At 35.5% G+C, this 24,978-nt stretch overlaps 5 protein-coding genes and 1 long non-coding RNA gene across 10 annotated transcripts; all 6 read left to right on the forward strand.

The window, feature by feature from the left end:
* The first annotated feature begins 446 nt into the window (after positions 1–446).
* Positions 447–2,589, forward strand: LOC108197343 (uncharacterized). The gene is made up of 2 exons (XM_017364931.2): positions 447–585; positions 1,078–2,589. Exon 2 carries the CDS (start codon positions 1,130–1,132, stop codon positions 2,471–2,473), a length of 1,344 nt encoding a protein of 447 aa, XP_017220420.1. The 5' UTR covers positions 447–585; positions 1,078–1,129; the 3' UTR covers positions 2,474–2,589.
* A 1,772-nt stretch (positions 2,590–4,361) lies between these two features.
* Positions 4,362–6,183, forward strand: LOC108205071 (probable aquaporin PIP1-4). The gene is made up of 4 exons (XM_017374851.2): positions 4,362–4,828; positions 5,144–5,442; positions 5,671–5,811; positions 5,902–6,183. The coding sequence occupies exons 1-4, from the start codon at positions 4,495–4,497 to the stop codon at positions 5,995–5,997; spliced, it is 870 nt and encodes a 289-aa protein (XP_017230340.1). The 5' UTR covers positions 4,362–4,494; the 3' UTR covers positions 5,998–6,183.
* Positions 6,184–6,599: 416 nt separating this feature from the next.
* LOC108210074 (aquaporin PIP1-2) lies at positions 6,600–8,274 on the forward strand. Its single transcript, XM_017381333.2, has 4 exons — positions 6,600–7,060; positions 7,174–7,472; positions 7,736–7,876; positions 7,998–8,274. Exons 1-4 carry the CDS (start codon positions 6,664–6,666, stop codon positions 8,109–8,111), a joined length of 951 nt encoding a protein of 316 aa, XP_017236822.2. The 5' UTR covers positions 6,600–6,663; the 3' UTR covers positions 8,112–8,274.
* A 3,777-nt stretch (positions 8,275–12,051) lies between these two features.
* Positions 12,052–14,899, forward strand: LOC135151363 (uncharacterized). 5 transcript variants are annotated; one of them, XR_010290191.1, is made up of 6 exons: positions 12,052–12,441; positions 12,656–12,976; positions 13,071–13,239; positions 13,319–13,429; positions 13,545–13,696; positions 14,626–14,899. It is a non-coding gene; the product is annotated as an uncharacterized LOC135151363 (long non-coding RNA). The 5 variants fall into 5 exon arrangements; XR_010290190.1 differs by having other exon boundaries at positions 12,052–12,437; XR_010290189.1 differs by having other exon boundaries at positions 12,055–12,775; positions 12,874–12,976.
* Positions 14,900–17,359: 2,460 nt separating this feature from the next.
* Positions 17,360–20,129, forward strand: LOC108199832 (short-chain dehydrogenase TIC 32, chloroplastic). Its single transcript, XM_017367863.2, has 8 exons — positions 17,360–17,651; positions 18,173–18,404; positions 18,503–18,582; positions 18,681–18,834; positions 19,100–19,178; positions 19,402–19,486; positions 19,573–19,619; positions 19,759–20,129. The coding sequence occupies exons 1-8, from the start codon at positions 17,546–17,548 to the stop codon at positions 19,930–19,932; spliced, it is 957 nt and encodes a 318-aa protein (XP_017223352.1). The 5' UTR covers positions 17,360–17,545; the 3' UTR covers positions 19,933–20,129.
* Positions 20,130–21,787: 1,658 nt separating this feature from the next.
* LOC108196352 (cytochrome P450 86A22) lies at positions 21,788–23,808 on the forward strand. The gene has a single exon (XM_017363608.2). It carries the CDS (start codon positions 22,068–22,070, stop codon positions 23,688–23,690), a length of 1,623 nt encoding a protein of 540 aa, XP_017219097.1. The 5' UTR covers positions 21,788–22,067; the 3' UTR covers positions 23,691–23,808.
* Positions 23,809–24,978: the final 1,170 nt, after the last annotated feature.

Consider the following 24,978-nt stretch of genomic DNA (forward strand, 5'->3'; position numbering starts at 1 on the left):
TAGTAAACTGGTTTAAGCTCATTTAAGAAATAAATATTTATGTAATTGTTATCCTACTACAAAAGATAAAATTATCTCAAACTAGTTTGAACTCAAAATTAATGTAAATTCAAATTCAAGAAACAAATATTTTCAAGATTTTCATCTTATCACAAAATAAAATTATCCCAGACCAGCTCAAACTCAAAATAAATGCAAATTCGAATTCAAGAAATAAATATTTTCGAAAATTTCAGTTTATCAGTAACATACATAATTTCGAATATCGGATCGGTTATTGCAATATTTGTTCATTGGTTTACCAAACAAGGAGGTACTAGTCAGGTAGGTGTATCAAAAGGATATAACAGCAAAAAATTTAATTATAGTGATGGTTATTCCTTACACATGACTCTCAGTATCTGCCAACTCTTGTCAACAACATCCAGAAATCAATGCACTTTATAAATTCAAATATTCTTGAAAATCCAATCTTTTTCTTCCTTTTTCAGAGTTGAAACTCCCCAGAAGATGCATAAATTGGGTAAAGCTGCTGAGTTGCAATGCAGGTTGATTAGTGGATCATCTCTTCTCTGTTGATCAGTGGTAAATTCTGGTCTATGAATAATAACTGTTTTTTTTGTTTATCAGTTTGATTAGTTTCATTCTGTTGCATGCAATCTCTCTTCTGCTGCAGTTTTAGTAATCATGATTCGGCTTTAATTCTGGTTTTTTCATTTAAATTTTTGATTAGTTTGATGTAGGGTTACTTGTGCATGCTGGTATCTTGTTTCTGTGAATACATTAGCACTTGATGCATTTCTTGTTATACTGAAATGTTCCTTTTCGAACTGGGATTCGAGTTGTCAGTGATTTCCATAGTCCAGTTTGTTGAATTAGGCCTCTTGTCAGAATTTTGTGCAAAATTTAGTCTTTTAGGAGTAATTTGTGTGACCTCATCAGATGTTATCTGCTATTGATCATGTATTTTAATGCCAATATGAGGATCTTTTTTTTTTTCCCCAATTGAAATTGTTAATAGGTTTTTATGGGGGTTCCCCCTCTATGCTGGGTAATTTTGTAGTTTTCTTTTTACAGTTATGAGCATGATAGTGAAGCTGTACAATTGGTAATAACCCGAGGTGAGAAAATGAGTGGAGACGGGAATTTTCAGCAGATATGGAATTTTAGGAGCAAAGATGATGATATTGATTCCTCAAGTGATGATTCAAAATCTAGTAAAGGTGAAGCAAAGCGTGACCTGGCTTCTGCTTTGATCTTTGTTGGCAATGACGACAATAGTGATGATCCAGGTAATGAAAAGATAGATCAAGTTCAGCCAGGTGAAGGTGTGCAATCAAAAAAACCTAGGCCAAAGAAACAACCAACAACGAAGGCTAAAGAAAAGAAGAGCAAGACAGAGACAGAGACAAAGGCGGATACAACAAAGGCAAAGGCGCAGACAACAAAGGCTAGAGGCAAAAAGAGCAAGACAGAGAGAAAAACAGAGAAGGTATCTAGGAAAGGAATCAGTAAGAGAAAGAAAAAAATTAGTGCTCTAAATTCCGCTTTACTCAATGAGTTTAAGATTTTCACAGAGACAATAATACAAGATCTTAGAGTTCAGAGGGAACAGATGTTTGCCCAAATGAAAGAAGAGATGCAGAAGCTGGTGTCTGTTGAGTTGAATACTGTGAAAACAACAAAACCGAAGAGCAGAAAGATAGCTGGCCAGGTAAGGCATGTCAAGAGCACTGAATCAGACATGAGACCTTGGAACAGTAGCGATGGAACTCTGGGACGGTCTATAGTAAGCAGCTGGATTCCAGACTCTAATAATTACTCCAACGTTTTAGATGAGCGCGTTACTTATGACCACCAAGCTGTACAAAACCTCAGCTCAAACAAAAAGGAAAAAGGAGAACCTATGGGATTGTTGGCAAAGCAACCAATGTACACATGTAATCAATCTGATCAGTTTGTGGCTTCCTCTTACGTGACACTACCATCCCCCCCATCAGGGAAACTACTAGAGCATCAGAACACTGATTCGCCTTTCAGAAATGGTAATACTACAGCCTTGGCTTGTGACAGGCGAAATATGATGATAAATGCAATGAATCATTCTGGTTACATTTCTGGAGCCCAAGTAGAAGTACCCTTTCCGGGGTTCACTCAAATGGGAACCAAATATGTCAGGTTTAATGACCAGCACTGCACTCAAAATTCCAGCACGCGTAATGGATTTCAGCTTCCATTCCATCAGAGGCTGGAGAATACTTTCAACATTCCAAGCCAACTAGAAAATTATTCGGGGGGCAACAACTTATTAGGCTGGAGGATGAATGGAGGAACCATGGGATTTTCCGCGAATGCTCAGACTTTGTCAGACAACATTGCTGTTAACAATGTCCGCAATGGCATGCCTTGTAAAGCAAATGAAGAAGTTAACAGATTCAGTATACAAGATCTCAGAGATGGTAATTTTAATTGAGGCCTGGAATTCTTCTGGCAGATATGCTGATTTTAATTCTTTGTCAAGTCTCTCGTGTTATGATATTGCTGTTAAAATTCTTAAATGGCAGTTCTTGTTCATTTCTTCAACTAAAATCTGGCATGACACTGATTAGTTAAAGGAATTGCAATACATAAAATATCTATCCATTTCATTCATAAACATTCTATGTAGAAGGAAATCAATGTCTACTGATGGCAGGAACCAAAATCGGCTGACCGGCTTGACTGAACTTCAAAATTTGGTAGAGTTATTTCTCTTAAAACTCGAAATTTTATTTAAAATTAGTATAAAATATCAAAACAAGTTTTTTAAGTCGCAAAAATCATTTAAAAATTAACTACTTTTTAGTTCAAGCTATTTTTTTTTTGAAAGATTAGTTCAAGCTATTTTGAAATTCTGATACCGTCTATTAATATTATGAGAGTTTTTTTTTATGTCGATTATGAATTTATGAACCAAGTATACAGGATTGAAATCGAATGAAGCTATAAAGTCTGAGGCATTTGGATTATACAAGAAGTCAAGAAGAGGACAGCTCATTCTTCTCCAATGGATTCACTAAAATCTCAAATATTTGGACTTTATAAATTTCGTAATAAACAATATTATCTGTAAAAGATTCTTGGTCTGTCAAGTGTCTAACTGTTGAAAATGATGTTGCAATGGCAAACTGTAACGAAAATAATTAGGATTAGTTAATCAAAAAACAAATCAATTTTAGTCGGTATATTTTTACTTGAAAGTAATATTCATATAAAAATGCACATTGTAATTAAAAAAATTAGTTAAATCTTGTCACAATTTAAAAAAGCCCGTAGTGGAATTGGAATAATATTAGAAGTGGGATTAAAGTTAAAATCTCAAAGGATGGTTCAATATATTTATATTTTATCATTTTATAGTCTGTAAAAATAATTTTTGAAGACAAATTAAACCTAGAGTTTGTATTTGAATAAATAAATATGACATAACATAATTCCCCAGATCAAAATCGTCATTAATAAGGACAATTGTACCTCTGATGTTAACAGGCGGCCTAACTTGAAGTCGGCCAGGGCCCATTTCTACAAAACGACAAAACCCTATTGGGCCCAGCCATATTCCAGCTTGGACTTCACTTCCTTTGTGAAAATCAGCAACCCGTGAATATATTTTTATTAACTTCGAGTCTATGACCGATGAACAACAAATACTGTTTCTAGAAATTCGTTGCATTTCAGCAGTTTGTTAAAAATAATCCGGGTTATTCAAAAATAAATAAATAAATAAAATAATCCGGGTTGTGCAAAAATCCAGTACGACCTAGCAAAGTATATATATACTCTTGTCATTTGGTTATCGAGAGATAAATAAGTATTTTTCATTTCGAATATAGTACAATTATATATCAATATGATGATATACGCTAAAATTATAAATAAAATTTTCACATAACAAACACGAAATAACAAAATTTCATCCAGAAGCGATTCAATTGTAGTATCTATAAATTTATACGGAAGACGCAGATGAAAATTTGATCGGGATTATAATATTTTAATATTAAAAAATTGTTGCAAAATTTTTGGAGTTGATTTCACCTCTCATTATTGATCACATCTAGATTCAGTTATCAGATTTGTCGATATAAAATGAAGAAGCCACGATCAAACAACATCAAAAATTCAAACCAAAATGGTTCAAAATAAATAAATCTAACTGACTTGATAAAGCTGATCCAGACATCTGAATTCTGATATAACAAAACAAAAAAAGAAAAATAATACCAAGCACATAAGAACAAATTAATACAAACAAACATATTTGATAACAGTCACAGTTCCAGACCACCATTGTGACATTGTCTTACTCCCTCCCAAAAAACCAATAATTTACATTAATCTGCATAAATTTGTGTTCTGCATTTTGCTCAAATTTTCACCTATAAAACACTCACCTTAAGCACCAACTCACAGCACTTCTTATCCCTTAACAAAGTTTGCTAAAATAAAGCATCAATGGGGATTGAAGAAGAGGATGACAAAGTTGGAACCAACAAGTACCCTGAGAGGATTCCCCTTGGAACATCTGCTTCTGCAATGCACGATCGAGACTACGTGGAGCCACCACCAGCACCTCTGTATGAGCATGGTGAACTAGTCTCATGGTCTTTTTATAGGGCTGGCATTGCAGAATTTATAGCCACTTTCTTGTTCTTGTATGTTTCTGTTTTGACTGTTATGGGAGTCTCGAATGCACCTGATAAATGTGCTTCTGTGGGGATTCAAGGCATTGCATGGGCTTTCGGGGGTATGATCTTTGCACTTGTCTACTGCACTGCTGGTATTTCAGGTAATGTCTTTAACATCGGATTTGACATGTAATTGTTGGTGTGTGCATTTTTTTGTTCTTTAGATTTCATCCAATTGAACAACTAGACAGATAAAAAGATAATTAAATTAAACAAATGGGGGTGGGAGGACTCAAACCCGAGACCCCTGACTAAACCAAGCTCTGAAACGTTAAGTAACTAGTCCATCTAAAAGTTTAAGGTATTGGAGAAAGGCCCCAAACAAGGTCTAATGACATTAAAATTTCTCAAAAATGAAAGGTTTTCAGTCTTTGAAAATTAATTGAGGCCTTGTGTTGTTTAATTGTAATAAACAGGAGGACATATCAACCCTGCTGTGACCTTTGGTTTATTTCTGGGAAGGAAGCTTTCGTTGACCAGGGCATTGTTCTACATAGTGATGCAGTGCCTTGGTGCTATCTGTGGTGCTGGTGTTATAAAGGGCTTTCAAGGATCCTCAAAATTTGAGCTCAATGGTGGGGGAGCTAATGCTGTGAATCATGGCTACACAAAGGGTGATGGTCTTGGTGCTGAGATTGTTGGCACCTTTGTCCTTGTTTACACTGTGTTTTCCGCGACTGATGCTAAGGGAAGTGCCAGAGACTCAACTGTCCCTGTATGTGTTCTTGTTCAGATTAATCCTTGTTTTAAATAATATTCCAGCCTTTTTTTATTCGACTTATGCTACAGAAAGTGAATTGAAGGACTTCAGTATAGACGTGCAATTGTAGTCAGATGTTTTTATATACATTTCACAAATTGCAGACATAATATTTCAGTTAAATGGAGCTTATTTTGCATTAGGCCGTGTCTTATGAAAATTATTTGACAACTGTGCCTGCAGATTTTGGCCCCTCTTCCCATTGGCTTCGCGGTGTTCTGTGTTCATTTAGCCACCATCCCCATTACAGGGACCGGAATCAACCCTGCTAGAAGTCTTGGAGCTGCCATAATTTACAACAAAAGTCACGCTTGGGACGATCATGTGAGTTTTTTTTTCTGACAACAATCAAACAATCCAGGACTTATGAATAATATATGCTGTACCGTATTAATAAATTCTCTCTTGTATCAGTGGATTTTCTGGGTCGGGCCATTCATCGGTGCCTCACTTGCTGCTGCATACCACCTGGTTGTCATCAGGGCCTTTCCTTTCAAGAGCAAATCTTAAATTTCAGTCTGCATGTACCAGAACTATTTGTCATCCCTTTTCGATCTCAGTCTTTCATTTTAGTCTATTGTAATTGTCACTGTCATGTGAATTCGTCGGTTTCAGCTATTAAAGTATCCATGCACATCATTGTTTTATGCTGTATTTAAGCTTGAGTTTGCATCTGAAGAAGATATTCTTTTTTTATTGTTTGATTCATAATAGCAACATGTTTCACATCTCCACAAAATTATATATACCTTATTCTGGAGACAAGATATTAATAATCAGATTTCGAGATAAGAGTAACATGTTCCAGATCTCCATATCACAATTTATGCTGTCATTACACAGTACAGAACTTTGGTTCAATTAAGTAAAATTTGGTTCAGAGCTTGAGGAAATACAGAACTTATATTGAGGTACATTACACAGTACTTGAATTGAAAAAGATTAGATCAACTTAATTTTTCTTTTTAAATTTATTATAATGGCAATCAAGCAGGCTATAATGGTGACAATCTGTGATGATAAACACAACACATAAAGAATAAAGTATAAACAAACTTATCGTAGAGCCTGTCGCAGACCACCATTGAGCCACTCCCTCCAAAAAACCAATGATTTATTTCCATTTTAAATAATTTAATGATCTGGCTTAAACTCAATTTTTACCTATAAATTAGGATGTTTCAAGCCTTCTCTGTTATAACCACTCACAAAACTTCCTCTGTTAAGTTTTGCGTAAAAACAACAATGGAAGGTAGAGAAGAGGATGTGAAAGTGGGAGCTAACAAGTACTCAGAGAGGCAACCACTAGGTACATCTGCACAAACAGATAAGGACTATAAGGAGCCACCACCAGCACCTTTGTTTGAGCCTGGTGAACTCACTTCATGGTCTTTCTATCGGGCTGGCATTGCGGAGTTTATAGCCACTTTCTTGTTTTTGTATGTCACCGTTTTGACTGTTATGGGTGTTTCCAATGCACCTAATAAATGTGCTTCTGTGGGTATTCAAGGGATTGCATGGGCTTTTGGGGGCATGATCTTTGCCCTTGTTTACTGCACTGCTGGAATTTCAGGTAATTTTACGGTATTTTTTGTTTTCATCATTTCATTTCATCCATATAGCTGCTCAAATTATGCAGATTGAAAATTTAAATTAGGCCTTGTTTTGTTTGATGGGAATAAATAGGAGGACATATCAACCCGGCTGTGACATTCGGTTTGTTTCTGGCAAGGAAGCTTTCCTTGACCAGGGCATTGTTCTACATTGTGATGCAATGCCTTGGTGCTATCTGTGGTGCTGGTGTTATCAAGGGGTTTGAAGGATCATCAAGATTTGAGCTCAATGGCGGTGGGGCTAATGTTGTGAATCCTGGCTACACCAAGGGCGATGGTCTTGGTGCTGAGATTGTTGGCACCTTTATTCTTGTCTACACTGTCTTTTCTGCTACTGATGCTAAGAGAAGTGCCAGAGATTCACACGTTCCTGTATGTACTCTTATTCGGCTCAAATAACATATTCCAATTTACACTTCTTATGTTTTCATGAATTAGTATTTGGATGCTTGCTTGTCCTATACCATTATTCTGTTGTTTTTAGTGCTGGTTTCTGTAATTAAATCCGAAGATTTGGACAGCATTTCTTATTAATTGTTATCACCGAATAAGTAAACAGATCTTGTTAATAGATTCCAATTTTTTTGTTGCATTTGATTGTTTCTTATGAAAATCATCTGATCCCTGTGCCTCAGATATTGGCCCCTCTTCCTATTGGATTCGCGGTTTTCTTGGTTCATTTGGCCACCATTCCCATCACAGGGACCGGAATCAACCCAGCCAGAAGTCTTGGCGCTGCCATCATTTACAACAAAGGCCACGCTTGGGATGATCACGTAAGCATTCCTCTACCAACAATCTGCAATCTCCTTACTTAAAAAAATAAAATAAAATTATGCCACTTCTCAAATTTCAACTAGTGATAACTTTTTGTTGTTGTTGTTATTGTTGTATCAGTGGATTTTCTGGGTCGGTCCGTTCATCGGGGCTGCACTGGCTGCAGCATACCACCAGATAGTCATCAGAGCCATTCCTTTCAAGAGCACATCTTATATTGCAGTATCCAAATAGATTATCTACTGGCTCGTTTGTTTTTCTTCCTGCATTGTAATTGTCAAGGTCATGCGGAAGGATTGATTTTTCAGCAGTTTATTTATGCATGAACATTATCAGTGAATGCTGTATTACTGCTTGAATTTGCATCTTATGAATAAAAGATTCTTTGATTTCTCCATCATGCTTATGCATGATCTTCTGCTGACTTCGGGTAGGCAATTCTTTGTCACTTGTTACTTCTAACAACCAAAACTACAGTTACAGTTGTCTGATCAACGGTCTCTTGGTCCAATGATATCTCTCTCGCTCTCTTTACATCATGCCGAGAGTTCCAATCTCGTCAAAAATGAGACAATTGTGTGTCTTTTACGAGATGTCGAAGTTCGAATTTCATTAAAAACAAGAGGAGTGTGTTTAATCATACAAAAATGAAAGTATAATTTCAAGTACAATAATTTAATGAATTACCCTTAATAAAAATAATACTAAAAACATGATAAAATATGTTGTAACTTTTCAGATTGATTTTACCGTTCTGATGTAACCACAAAGGATATCACTTGTAAATATGTAATACCAGGTGGTATGCTCTTCTCTAGAAATCTCTTTTTACTGCTTTATTTGTAACTTTTCTTTGCCTTTGTATTACTTCTGCTTCTAAAATGCTGAGTTTTGGACAAACTAAATCGTATAGATATGTAAAATACAAGATAAAGAATTAAAAAGTAAACCAAACATTCAATATTTATCAAAAAATAAATCTCACATGAGCAAAAATCTTCTTATATAAACTACGAGTCTACGACCGCTTGAAAAGTAATATTTCCCTGTTCATCCCTAGTGAAAAACCTTCTGGGGATACCTTCAATTCGCACCAGTATCTGCTGTTGCAAGTTATCAGGGACCATATTGGTGCAAATGCATATAGTTCCTGTCCAGAAACCAGTGCTGTGCAGATGCCACACAAATGTCGCCGATTCCATATCATTAACTTCTATCATAGGAGAGTTCATTATACTACTTCGAAACGCGGTTTCGATTCTTGCCACTGATTCTCTTCGTGCAGTAATTTGACTCCTCAGACGATTGATTCCGATATTTAGTTGACAAAATCTGCAATTGTCATTGCCTAGTTGCTCCATTTGTTGCCTAGTTAGTTGATTTCTTGGTTGACATATTTGATTCAAAACATCCATTCTTCTGGCCACCATGTCAGCATTTGTTTCCGCTTGACAGAGCCGACGACGATTTAACATCGTGATCAGCATACCCATGGGATTATTGTTATAATCCTCTCCGTTTATTGATTTTACTGTATACCTAATTTATACAGGTGTGAATGTAGGTTTTCGAAATCAAATCCTTAATTGAAAATCAAAACCATAATCAATTGATGTGAACTTAAAAAAATCATAATAAATTTATGTAAACTTAAACGGAAATATGAATCCAAATATATATGAAGGCATCACTCCATAGCATACCATTATCATTATAAATATATACATAATATATATTCTATTATATTTTTTATGAAATATAACTGCAAATTTTGATTATTAAACCGAAAACAAAGTTATACAATTTTTTTATTCCAAAGATCATCTAAAGTTATGCAATATCTCAACATGATTCTATAACAGAATAATAATCATCCAGAATTATTCTGTTGTAGAATCAGTTTCGAAAATATACTTTTTTTAATCAAATTTTAAGTGTTAAATTACTTAAAATAGATTTATTTTATAGTATTCTATATTAGAATCACGTTTTATATGTATTCTATAACAGAATTTATAATAAAATTGATGATTTATAGTGGCGCACTATGTAACTCCATACAAGGAGTCCCTCTCTGGAATGTTGGCCTATATATGAATTCTTGGTAACATTATCATCATTATATTTCAAATATTTCAAGTTCATCACGTGATTTCAATATAAATTATAAGAATGTAATATATTTTCATAAAATATATAAATATTTTGAGTTATTATAATAAATAAAAGAATGCTTTTCAAAAAAAAATAAAAAATAATGTCTTTTTGTCACAAGATATTCGGAGCACTTTTTACTTCCATCAAACAGATACTAAAAAAAAGCCTCGTTTATCATATTCCATACATAATATTTTAAATATCATTTTCTGAAGAAATGATCTTAAATATCATTTATTATTATTATTTTTCCTAAGCTCTTTTCAATCTAATCATGTAACCGTTTTTATTAGTTTTTTCCAAATCCCAATTTCGAATTGCATTTTGAATTACAAACCCAATTTGAAGCAACGTTTTGAGTTTCAAACACCGAACAATGTTGCGTTTTGAATGTTAAATATTCAGACATCAATAACATATATTAAGTTTAATTCGTGTTAGATTTCATTTATATAAGTGGATTTTTCTGGGTCGGTCCACTCATCGGCGCTGCACTTGCTGCAGCATACCACCAGATAGTCCTCCGAGCCATTCCTTTCAAGAGCACAGCTTATATTGCTGTATCGAAGTAGATTAATTATCGGCTCCTCCGTTTTTCTCCCTGCTGCATTGTAATTGTCAAGGTTATGCTTAAGGATTGATTTGCCAGCAATATGTTTATGCATGTACATTATCGGTGAGTGCTGTATTCATGCTTGAATTTGCATCTTTTGAACAAAAGATTCTTTAATTTCTCCGTCATGTTTATGCATGATCTTCTGCTGACTTCATGTAGGCAATTCTTTTGTCACTTGTTAATTCAAACGGCCAAATCTACAAACGGTTTCTTGATCTAATGATATCTCTCTCGCTCTCTTTACAGGATGTCGAGAGTTCAAATCTCGTCAAAAATGAGACAATTATATTTTTTTACGAGTATTCGAAGTTCGAATTTCATTAAAAACATATTCGGTGAATATTGAGTGTGTTTAAGGTCCATTACCTAGAGTGTACTTTTAAATACAATAATATAAAAAATTACACTTAATAACAAAATACTAAAAACGTGATAAATACGGTGTAACATTTGTTTAAGGAGCGAAGTTCGTACAAAGCCATAAAAATCTGGACAATCTCTTGTTAAATTATGTCTAATTTTAAATTACAAAGTATCTATATCTATATCTATATCTAGGGTCAGGTTCGAGATAGAACCAAGTTATTGTTAGAACTTAGAACTCGCTAAGGACCATTAGATCTAAATATATTATATGGTTGAGATTGAAATTACATTTAATTACGAAGTACTATATGCATTAAATATGTACATATTTATGACCATTAACTAATCACTTTAAATAAAATGACTTACTTACCATAACTAATTTTAGTTTTAATTATAATTATTATATATTGCTGCAGTATACTCTATTTTGTAAATAGATTATAATGCAGCAATATATAATTATTATATATTGCTGCAGTATACTCTATTTTTATGTCATATATTCATTAAAACAAAAAATACTATTGCAGTATATCATAAATTATACTCTTACATTATTGTCGAACTAATACAAAAATAACATAACCATAGTATATACCATTGCAGTATATGTAAGTAATAGATAAAATAATAGATTCAATTCAGAAACACGATATAAGCCAAAATGAAATAATTAGTGAATTCATTATTTTATCTGTAACTTAAATATACTGCAATGATATACCATAATATATTTACGGATTGACTTGATTTTTTTATCTATTACTTAGATATGCTGCAATGGTATACTATAATTATATCATGTGTGATATATTTCCTGAAATAGTGAGATATGATATATAATTTATTACCTAATATAATGAAAATATAATGTGTGCTTTAATGAGGGAAGATATTAAATGATTTAATATAAATGCCCTTTAGATCACAGCCATAGATTTTAAATAAATCTGACGGATGTCTACGGTCCTAAGTTCTAATTCTAGTATAGGTTCTGATTTGAACCTCACCCTCTATATCTATATCTATATATTTATATAAAGGAAAATCTCGGGATGCTGACGTGGCGGCTTCCAAGACTCCCATTCTATTTTCCCTCGGTTCCTAGGCCTCGCTGTTTGTTGATAAGTGTTAGGAAATCTTGAACTTCTGGACAGAAATTGAAAGTCTCAACATTAATTACTGAAGTTTATTACTTTCAGTTGAGTATTCATAAAGGCCGCAACTGAAAAAATTTAAGTTCAAGTTCTCATCTCAAAATCTCAAAACTGACAATCATCGAAACTCTCCGCCATGGCACCCCGACCTTCTTTGGATCGGAACAATTCTGTACGGCTTCGTTGTCTCTCGCTCTTTTGAAAATCAAGCTAATCAAGAAAATTCCAGCGGCGTCCCTGGACATCCACTCCTCCAATCTTGTAGGTGCCATTTCTTCCAAAATCAAACCCAAATTCTTTTTCCCTCATTGTTCTGGTCAATTATGTTTATTATTGTCAGGGGTTTGATTAATTTTTGTGTTTACTTTATAATTTGATTTGGCGGTGTGTGAAACTTACCTTTTTTTATCTTGATGTTAGAGGCTTTGTTTAAATTGATCAAACTGATTGATTTGCTTTGTGATTGGTTGAATTTTTAGTTGATGGGCGATTAGCCCAGGCCATATCTAGACTCTTTGTGCTGAAGAATCAGTGATATGCTCCGAAGTTTGTGGCTTGATCTAATGTTGTTGAGCTACTCGATCTCGGATCTCAATCGAGTACTTCTTGATCGATCTTGACAAACACAATTTTTGTCCCCTGCTATAATGCATGTTGTGCCTTGTACCGGTTTTTAATTCGATATCGGATTTGACAGGTTGAGCAGGTGATCAAGGAGAAGAATATGGTGGATGTCTTTGTTAGAGTAGAAGGTTAATGTCATTTATTTGTGGAGAGGCTGATCTTCTAGACAAAGAAAAGTTAGTTTTTTGGCACTTATTCATGTGTGTTATCTGAAGCATTTGATCTGAAGATGATTTGATTTGAAGATGATTTGATTTCTTCTTTACACAGGATGTTCAGAATAGTTAAAGGAGGTGGTATCAAGCTTGATTTTTCTTCTACAAGATGCGGAGAGTTTCCAGGATTTCAACAGATGCGCACAATGTTCACATCATATTTTTGGAAGGAATTTGTGGCTCGTGGTGCTGAATTACGCTACAATTGTAAAGCCAATACTAAGGTAGATTTGAAATTTAAAATAATTCGTTCCAGACTCAAGCGAACAATACGATTGTACTTTTTTTGTGATATATATGTAGATGGTCGTAAAGCTGTCAACTAGAGTAGGATGAAGGTCCTTAGAGTAATTGCTTGCTTCGGAGAATGGCATTAGTTTACAAATTAAAGAGGAGTCCTCCATGACAATAGAGGTAAGGAAGCAACATTATTTCAAATAAACAAGTATAGGAGCTTAAATTTGCAATCATAGAAGTACAGATTTTTTTGAGATATGCAAACTTATCAGATACAACTCTACTCCTGCAGAACTGCACACCCTCGTAGGGAAGGAATTTGTCTTCAAACTGACACTTAACAAGTACAATTGAGTTGATGGCTGCGAGGACTATGGAGTTTCTACGGTATATGTACCCGTGCAACATCTTGAATCTCCTTATGCGAGGAAAAATAAGCCATAGGTAAGTGCGTTCCTTCAGCTGCAGCCTATGCTATACTTCTTGCTTGTGCTTATTGAAAGCTTATTTGTTTTGTAGTTTAGCACACACTCATGATAATGTGATTCACTCATTATTTAAACTATGCTCTGTGTGTTAAGCAATGCCTCTGATTTTCTGTTTTTATTTCTTCTCGCTTGGCTTTATTTCTTTTATATTAGTGCCCCTTTCACCAGAAAAATCAATCTTAAAATGTTCTCTGCTCTTTAAAATGTGCATAATAATAAATAATTTAACTAATTATCACCTTAAGATCCTCTCAAATAATTTAACTAATTATCACCTTAAGATCCTCTCAGATTTTCTTTTGAAATAGTGTGCCAGTTTAATATAGAGGAACAATATATAAATTGCAGAAGTACATGCATACATTGAAATTTAATTTAAATAAGAATTATTGGGCTTCCAAGTTCAAAGTATTGCAGGAGTACATGCATACATTGAAATTTAATTTAAATAAGAATTGTTGGACTTTCAAGTTCAGAGTATTGCAGGAGTACATGCATACATTGAAATTTAATTTAAATAAGATTGTTGGACTTTCAAGTTCAGTGTAGATGTGAAAAGGCCACCGAATTGATAAGCTGTACATACGGGTGACCAGGTAAACAATGTGATTAGATGAGGTCTTAGAACTTATCTGTAATGAAATTCGAAGTTAATTGCATAAAAAGCAGTGTGAGTCTTCGAGACCTCACCTTGCATTTGTTCCCGGCTGCCATCACTTCAAGAGGGTTGTTCGTCTGTAAATCAGGCTAATGGCGATAAAGATGATGATATAACAACTAATATTGTTATTAATAATTTAAAGTTATGGAGGCCGTTTAAATTATTTTCTCTAGCTCATTTGGGAAGTAATTAATCTTTGTCATGCGCTGCTTGTCATCTTCCAGGCTGCCTTCGATCAGGCGGAGTCTTCAGCATCTGCTGGCAAAGTGGAAGCAGATACTGGCAGCGGCAAGAGAAAGCGGTCACCCGTTCTTCACGCTGTTGTTGAGAGCCAAAATGCGGCACCTTGATGTATGGGTGACTGCTTGCTGTACCATAACTTCATGCAAGATGCTATATTACTGTTCGCTTCTGACGTTATGTTTTTAAGACACATTATATGTTTGGTGTTTTGTATTTTTTCAGTTGAATGCAATGAACAACTCCTTTTATCTGTTATGTTTTCCTAGCACTTTGTTTTCATTATCATGTTTTGGAGTTGAACCTAGCCATAGGGGTTCAGTTTACTGTTGGCCAATGAGGTGGTGTTGATGTTAAATTATTTTGCAACTTTAGCTCGCACAAAAATCTGGCTAAAGGCTTGGTCTTAACAAAGAACAAGAACGCGTTTTCACAAAGAACAATCACTGTTATTCTGGCCATTTAAAAGTCCAGTGAGCAAACTCCTCGCCGGAACATTCCACCGGCGTAACCACCAATTACATATACACAGCATCACACTTTACGCTTACCAGATCTAGGCTTCCTCTGAGCACGCGCCTCCTTGCGTTTCCCAAACGCACCTCCACAAAATCCACAAGCCGAAACCTTCGGCGACAAACGGTGGGATTATCCTTGAGTCGCTTCCCCTCGGCGCCGCCGCAGCTGACGACGCCGTCTCCATCAACGTCCGCTGCTCCAACGGCTCCAAGTTTAGTGTCCGAGCGAGTGTGGGATCCACTGTGTCGCAGTTCAAACAAGTTGTCGCGGAGAATTGCAATGTTCCAGCTGTGCAGCAGCGGCTGATTTACAAGGGACGGATCTTAAAGGATGATCAAACCCTAGATAGTTATGGCTTAATTGGGTTCTGTAGCTGGGTAAGTTCATGTGAGACCCGACCATGGCTCAGGTGAGGGGTTCCAATAACCCTAAGTGGTTTGTTACATTATTAATTCGATTGAATCTAGTATTGATCCCAAGTTTGTTGAATTCGAGTTATTTGATTTAATTTTATTTGTCGTCGTTTTTTTATATTTTGATATTCATCCATTTTATATATTGTGTTGTTCTGGTATTGCTAATTTTATGGATGTAGGAACTTCTTGATATCTATGGTGGTGATGGATAGGTCCAGAAAGGGTGGAGAAGAAGAGCTATTTTGGCGATAATTGTGCCTTAATTAAGGATACTAATTATTCTTAATTAAGGTTTTAGTACCGTTTATGGCGACCATTTATGGCGACCATTATTGGGGCATTATTGGCCCATAAGAGGCATTTAAGTGCCATAATGTTGGCTCGTTTATGTCTTTTATTTTAATTTTAAATTTGCTCACATTCGTTCATTTTGTTTTGTCTTATTTTCAGGATGTTTGAAAAAGCATTTAAGAATTTATCTATTAAGGCGTCTTCCGAGAAGACGCGAATTTTGGTGGACAAGACAGTTGAGCTACAAACAAAGATAGAAAGGAATAAAGAAGACTTCATTTTTAGTCTATTTTGTAATCGATGTATTTTTTGTAGGGTACTCTTTTTCCCCCTTGAGTTTTTTTCCCACAGGGTTTTGCTCTTGAGGGGTTTTAACGAGGCCCTTTTTTTGTGGGTTTTCTCTTCGGACTTGAAAGGTTATGTTATCTAAGCGTCCGGAGTATTTACATACTTTCGGTTAGATGATATACCTTCTTGAATGAAGGAAACTCTGTCCATCCGAATTGTAATTTTTTCTTGGTTTAATACAACCGTTTATTGTGACAAAAAAAAAAAAAAAGCTTTGTTCTTTTTACTCGCATAACAACTCTGATTGGGAGTGTACTACCAAACTTCTCTTGATATTGTGATGGACCCCACACGTATTGTATCCCTATAATGTTTCTGTTGAATGGATGGTAGTACCAGATATCTTATAGAGTTTTAAAATTCAAAGTGCAAATTTAAGGAACTTACAAACTCCTGCCATTTATGCGGCTATCATTTAGTACCACTCTGCTGGCTTAAGGAGGACAACCAGGTGATTTCCTATATACAAAAACATATTTTCCATTGTTCTTGCTGCCAGGAAAATGAAAGCATCAGAGTGTAAATATAATGCTTGGAAGAAAAGCAGAGCAGATGCTCTTTTTCAGGAAATTTTACCAGCTTGAAAGTAGTTTGTAAACTTGTACTCCCTCCGTCCCACCAGGTTCTTTACAGTTACCTCTTTTGGACGTCCCATCCATTTCTTTACATTACAAAACTTTCCCAAAATAGTTAATGGGTCCCACCACTTTATCACTTTTCCTTCCTTTTCACACTACTTTTACTCCACTATCTCTCTTTTATATATTAAAAATCGATGGGTCCCACCACTTCACCCACTTTTCTTCCTCTTTTTCACTACTTTATACATATTTCTTAACCTCCGTGCCCAAACCCAATGTAAACAATTGGGTGGGACGGAGAGAGTAATTAGTTATTTAACAATATAAAATTATGGAGCCCGTTTATATTAATTTCTCTGGCTCGCTTACAGCTTAATTCTTTAAATAATGTGCTCTCAATGCTTCGAAGTATTGTACAGTATAATGTTTTTACGGACCGCGCGAAGCGCGGTCTTCACACCTAGTTTATAAATAAAGCAAAAGAATTATTGCGCTGCTTTTATTAAAGCTGGTATTATTTTAGTAGTATATACTTATATAGCTAATATTCTACTATTTTTGGTCTCTTTTGGCTGGCCCAAGTTGCTTTTACTTTCCACTAGCTTATTATTACATCAGAGCAACACTTAAACTCACTTGTAATAACTTCAGTTTTGTACTAAATTTTTAGCTTTAGGAATCATCAGTACAGAATTTCTTGACTTGGGTTTTACTTATCTCTCCTAATCTTAATTAACAAGAAAGTTAAAATGTGGATTTTTGGATGGGCTGGGCCATCTGGGTTCTCTGGTAAATCCACAGCTGAGCAAGTTACTCAAGGGATTGATGGAACTGGCCTTACTGCTATTGTTACAGGTCTTCTTTTTACTCACTGACAATTTTTTTATTTTTTTTATGATTTCTTTTGTTGTTAGTCTTTGATTTGCATTGGGTTTGTTCTGATAGCTCAGATATATAGTACTTTTGTTTGTTGATTGATGAGTGATGGGCTTGTTTTCAACTCTGTTGATAGTGTTGGTTGTGGCTTGGACAAGTGACTTTTTTTTACCTGTGATCTGCATAAGTGCTTTTGTTGGGTTGTTTTAGTTAGCTTTGGATATAAAGTATTTAGGATCTTAGATAGATGCTTAAAATGTCTGCCCTCATTAGTTAATCCCGAAATGGGGGAAAACCAAGAAAAAAAAAGTAGGACAAATCAGTGATCCAGCTATCTAATCCTGGTGTACTTGGGTTTAAAACCTCTTTACTGTGAAATTGATATAGACATATAGTGCAACACAATAGGTGAAAATTATCGGATACTTCGATAGATGCTTTAGAACTTAACAGATAAGTTGTATGAAGAAGTTCGTTTACCTATTGATGTACGATAATAGGAGCATCGAATGGGATTGGAATCGAAACTGCACGTGCTCTTGCTTTGCGTGGAGTACACATTGTTATGGGAGTAAGAAATGTTAATGCTGGAAACAAAGTTAAAGAACAAATACTCGCAGAAGCCCCTAATGCTACAATTGATGTCATGGAGATAGATCTCAACTCACTGGCATCTGTCAGCAAATTTGCTTCTGAATATATTTCCTCCGGTCTTCCCTTAAACATCCTCATGTAAGATACTGTTTAGCCATTTTTTTTCAGTGCCATACTATTGTCTTCTACTTCTTATTCCTTGCTTCAATTGAGTTGCTTGTGTTTGGTGTCAAAAGTAACAATGCAGGAATCATGGCACCTCCTTTCACGCTCTCCAAAGACAACATAGAGCAGCAATTTGCTGTTAATCATTTGGGTATGCTGTGATATGTTATCCACCGCTTCCTTTTATTAGTTGCCATTATTGTTTATTTACTTTTACATGCATAATAAGGTCTTTTTACCCTTTCTCAGGCCCATTCCATTTGACAAATCTTTTATTGGACACGATGAAAAAAACAGCACGTGAGAGCAACAAAGAAGGAAGAATTGTTAATTTGTCATCTGTGCTACACAAGAGCAGTTATAAAGAAGGAATTCGCTTTGATAAAATCAATGAGGAATCTAGGTGCGTATGTCAGAACTCAAAATGTGCACACACACACAAGACCACTCGTGTTTGTGATTTGTGTAGTATGTACAAAATTGCAACTGAGCGACAGCTAAAAACAAGGGGCAAGATTATATAAAAACAAATGATGTGTTTCTACTTCATCGCTTGCGTTTTTAATAAACTAAACAATACAGTATAAATTAATTTGCTTCTTAGAGATGATTATTTGCAGTTGTTATCATCATTTATCTACTGTGTTGTAATTTTGGCCTACTTTCAGTTATGATGGGAATGCTGCATATGGACAATCAAAGCTTTGTAACTTATTGCACACTAATGAACTAGCAAGGCGCTTAAAGGTAACATTTACTTCATTTACTATCGAATATTAGCTTGATTTTTTTTAGCGGACAAATGAGTATCATGTATCTGCAAGCCAGGGATAGTCGACTAGTCATCATCTTATAGTGCATTGTGTTATCCTGGTGAATGATTTTAGCCAATCAAGAAAGACCTGAAACCTTGGTGTAGAAAGACTGGTTGCTGAAACTTACTATTAGTTTCTTTCTCTACGATTGACAGGCAGATGGAGTAGATATAACTGCGAATTCACTACATCCTGGGCTTATTGCCACTAATATTACAAATAACCTCAACCTCGTCGGTTGTAAGTATTTTTCAATCTGCAAATTTACCTTAGACATATATTGATTTATATCAATTTTATTCAGCTGCTTTCTTGCTCTGTTGCAGGGTTGTTCTTTACCATCGGCCAGTTCTTTCTCAAAAATGTTGCCCAGGTTTTATTTCTCTTTTGCATTTCTGATACACATTCTCTGCAATTTTCTTTCAACTATAATACCTAAATCTATATTTCTGACGTCGTGTATGCAAAATTAAAATTGATTCATGAGCTAATGTGAATCTCGTTTCCTATAGGGAGCAGCAACTACATGCTATGTGGCATTGCATCCTCAAGTTAAAGGGGTTAGCGGCGAATACTTTATAGACAGTAACAAAGCAGATCCCAGCGCCACTAGCGCAATGTCTAAGGATCCGGAGTTGGCCAAGAGACTGTGGGATTTCAGCTTGAACTTGACAGCAGGAAAGTAGCTTTCACTAAAAGATACATTGACCTGTTCAGAATTGTGTGTAATTTCTGTACTTTTCTGTGCCATAACATCGAATTCGTGTGGATTTTCTCTAAGATGCAACAATCTGACTTAATTTGTCTGTCCTCTGAATCGCAGAGTGATCATTTTAACTATCAAACTATTAATGTGAGTATGTGAGTAAAGTTTTTCCTTTCAGTTTGCTTGTGCAATGAGTTTGTTTCTCTTGATAAAAAATCCTATTGAAGTCTAGACAAACTTGTTTTACTGAATTATTGTTTCATTTCAGTCTGTTAAATAGATCTGAGTCCAATTAGATTGAGTTGGTGTGTCAACTCATTTGATTTACAGTATAATAGAAATCAGTTAACACTTCACAGAGGAAAACAACTTAAAAAATTTGTCCAAAATACTCTCCCGTCTCTTAAGCAATTTTTTGAATACATACTTCTCATGTCTCTTTCCAATACAACTTTTTGAATATTTTTTTAAAAAATTATCATCAGACTATAATTTTAATATTTGATTAATACACAATTCAATTGATTGCAATTATCAAAAATAGAAAAAGAAATTGACCTCATAGCAACATAGTTTATTTTTCAAAAAAATTCTTGTAAATACAAATATTAAGAATAAAAATTTATGTACAAAAAAGTAAAAAAGTTAAATTAAAGAAATATATCGTCAATACACTTTAAATTGCTTTATATAAAATCAGCCAACTCATTTGAGAAATGGAAGGTGTAACTCATATTTTTCTTACAAAAATAGATATATTTATTTATATAAAAAAAGGACACGAAAAGAGTACGGGATAACATGGAAAAAAGAAAATGGATAAGAATTAAAATGAGGTTAGCTAAGAGTTTTTGTAAATATCAAATATGTCAGCTCTGTATTTTTCCTCATTTTCTTGCAAGACCAGCCAAGGTGGTGTCGTACTAGTTTTACTTCATTCATCTTCCAACCAACTATACAAATCTAAATGTATCCTGCATTGTAACATATGTATGCCCTATTTTCTTCGTTTTCCCAACTATTGCTATAACTTCTGCACTCAACCCTTTTTTCCTGCCAAATTAGGTGAGAGTTTCATATACATATCCATATTAGGAAGCTGGTATGTAGTAATCGATTGTTTGTAAACATCTTCAAACGTTTTTTTATATGTGAAGCGTTTTTGTAATGGATTGTTTGTGATTAAAGCTTCAATTTATAGAGTGACGTTGCATGTCCTTTGCATTCATATACAAAATTTTAATTCATGATATAAAAAATTGCTCAATCATAACGAAAGAAAAACGGTTATTTTCGACGGATTTTTTCGTTCGTCTATAATTTCGACCGAAACCAGTTGAGTATAAATCGGTCAAAATTAATAGGAAAAAAATGTAAATCGACGACCCACATTTTGTCGAAATAGAGAACGGTCGAAAAAACAATAGATAGAAAAGTTAGAATTTATCAGTCGAAAACAATTTATTTTCGATCGTCTAGGTATTTTCAACTATTCGACCCCGTGCTCGAAAATATTCAATTATGATCGAGAACGATCGAAAATAAGTAAATTCAACCCGTTTATCTTGATCGAAATTAGCCATTTTTCCTTTAATGTCAACCGCTTATCAAAAACCCGAATCCTGCGTAAATACTACGTGTCAATGCAAATAGGGCAAACAAAGCTGCAGGACATACGACATAAGGTTCTTCTGTAACGAGACATATATTGGAGTTTGTTGGTCTGAGGAGGACATCATGCCGTTACAATTATTTTCAAGACAGATAGATATTTATGTAAATCAAGGAGGGGCGGGATCTTATATTTACAAATATGTCATTCGATGCGTATTAAAAACCGATATAACCTTGAAACCTCCTCGAAATCACCTTAACATATCTTCAAAATTGTAGAAAGTGGTTGTTTACAGTAATTAGTTAGCAGCTAGCAAACTCTCTCCCAACAACTTGCATTACACGCCATAAAAGCCTCTTCATATTTTACGGAGCTACAAAATGTACACAAAGTCGGTCCATCCCCTTATTAATACTCACTCTTTCATTGTCTTGGACAACCCTAGAGCTATTTTCCTCTGTTCTTGGACTTCAAATTTCCGTAAAATCCTACATTGATCAATGGATGCATCGACGATCATGTTGGTGTTTGCAGTCATCGCGGCTTATATGATGTGGTTCAAGGCGATGATTAGGCCATTGAAGGGTCCGCGAGTGTGGCCTTTGTTGGGGAGTCTCCCTGGATTGATTGAGAATTCTGACAGAATGCATGATTGGATAGCTGAAAATTTACGAGCCTGTGGCGGCACGTACCAGACGTGCATTGCTGCAGTGCCATTTCTGGCGCGGAAGCAAGGCCTCGTGACGGTCACTTGTGATCCGAATAATTTAGAGCATATTTTGAAGGTGAGGTTTGAGAATTACCCCAAGGGGCCTAATTGGCAAGGTGTGTTTCATGATTTGCTTGGTGAGGGGATTTTTAATTCTGACGGTGACACGTGGAAATTCCAGCGCAAAACGGCTGCGCTGGAGTTTACGACTAGGACGTTGCGCCAGGCCATGGCACGGTGGGTGAGTCGAGCCATTAAGGTTAGGTTTTGTCCGATTCTGAAGAGGGCTGAGGCTGAAGGCGAGCCGGTTGATCTTCAAGATTTATTGTTAAGGCTAACTTTTGATAATATATGTGGATTGGCTTTTGGTAAGGATCCTGAGACTCTGGCTCCTGGCTTGCCTGAGAATCATTTTGCTTCGGCTTTTGATCGAGCCACGGAGGCTACGTTGAGGCGATTTATCTTGCCAGAGATGATTTGGAAGCTGAAAAAATGGCTCAGGATTGGCATGGAAGTCGGCTTGAGTGAGGGCGTTGGCCACGTGGACAAGTACTTGACAGGTGTCATCAATACACGTAAGATCGAGCTGATTAGTCAGCAAAATGGCGGCGGTGGGGTCCCACACGACGATTTGCTGTCTCGTTTCATGAAGAAAAAAGAGTCATACTCTGACAAATTTCTGCAACACGTGGCACTCAACTTCATCCTAGCTGGACGCGACACGTCCTCCGTGGCGCTGAGCTGGTTTTTCTGGCTGGTCACAAAAAACCCCAGAGTAGAAGAAAAAATCTTGTTAGAAATATGTTCTGTTCTGACAGAGACACGTGGCAGGGATATATCCACGTGGCTTGCTGAGCCACTAGTGTTCGAAGAAGTTGACAGACTGATATACCTCAAGGCAGCTCTGTCCGAGACACTCAGGCTATATCCATCTGTCCCGGAGGACTCGAAACACGTGCTCTCCGACGACACATTGCCGGATGGCACGGTGGTTCCGGCCGGCTCATCAATCACCTACTCAATCTACTCATCCGGGAGAATGAAGTTCATATGGGGAGAGGATTGTCTCGAATTCAGACCTGAAAGATGGCTAACTCAAGATGGTACAAAATTCGAAACCAAGGATCCCTTTAAATTTGTGTCCTTTAATGCAGGGCCGAGGATCTGTCTAGGCAAGGACCTGGCCTATCTGCAAATGAAGTCAATTGCGGCTGCAGTGCTGCTGCGCCACCGCCTGACAGTGGCGGAAGGGCACCGCGTGGAGCAGAAGATGTCGCTGACATTGTTCATGAAATATGGGCTCAAGGTTGATGTGCACCCTAGGGACTTGGCTCCTGTGGTGGCCAAGATTGCAGATAATTCTGCATGCATGGGCAAGACAAAAGCTGATGAGGAGCTAAATTATGTTGCTTGAATATGTTCTCTGCTGCATATTTACAATAATCATCTATGAGTCGAATGTAGATATGATGTCTGTACATTAGTACATGTATGTGTATAACAGTTTATATTTACGAATTTTCAATTTTTCATTCTTGTTTATAAATTTTATTTTAGCCAGACCAAACTGGTTTTTTTTACATAAACTTTGTCTCAGAAAGGTTGGTGAGGAATTACATGTTAAAATTATTATTTTTTCTGGAAAAATAATACAAATTTTAATAGCATATAACTTAACTATTATGATATAATAAAACATGAATATTAACGAAAAATAATAGTGTTCTGAGACAGAAAGAGCAACAATTGAGTATCTGTTCTATAAAACTTCTCGAGGTGAGCCAGGGTTACAAATGATTATCTGTTCTACAAAATTTCTCGGGGTGAGAGCCAGGATCGAACCAAAACCTAAAACGACAGAGCATAAACTCTTAACCACTGAGTTATCTCTATCTTTTCAGATTTTGAGTTTCATTTTCACTCAATATTTGACGATCAATTGATCCTTCTTGTCCTCGGCCAATGGCCACGTACATGGCTTTGTTGGATGATCGGTTGTTGATAGACAGCTCCATGATTTACGGACCATAGATCATATGTACTCCCTCCATCCCATTTTAAGTGTCCATTTTGCCAAAAAAAAAATTCCCAAAATATGTGTCATACTCTTTAACCCATGCAATTTTTTACTAGTTCCAATATTAAATACAACCAACAAGCCTTTCCTAAATTCATTAATGCATTAATGTAGGGAATATGAATGTATAGTATAATTTGAAGTGAAGAAAGGTCAAATACACGGTATTCAAGTAGGAGTGATGCTATACGTAATTAATATTTATAAAAACCAAGGTGAATAGGTGTGTGAAGATAATGATAAAAACATCACATTAATTGTTTCTTAAGATGTGTGAAATTTGCAAAGTGGACACTTAAAATGGGATGGAGGGAGTAGTAATTACCACGTACAATGCATGGGTGTCACAGTTATTATCATCAGTGTTCTGTCAGGTTTGATTATTTCCACAACGGACAGCTTACACCTACCCTCAAGAATTAAAGTATTATATAATATTATAAAAAATAATTATGATTTGTTGGTAAAAATTTATTTATAATTTAAAAATAATTTTTAATTTATGTGTTTGAATAATTTTAAATTATTAATAAAATAATAAAATATTATAATAGTTCTATAAATAGTCAAATTAAGGAGAAAAATATAAGTCACTGGCGCATAACTCTTTCGACACAAACAAATG

This window comes from Daucus carota, chromosome 1, assembly GCF_001625215.2.
Source record: "Daucus carota subsp. sativus chromosome 1, DH1 v3.0, whole genome shotgun sequence".
Classification (NCBI taxonomy): domain Eukaryota; kingdom Viridiplantae; phylum Streptophyta; class Magnoliopsida; order Apiales; family Apiaceae; genus Daucus; species Daucus carota.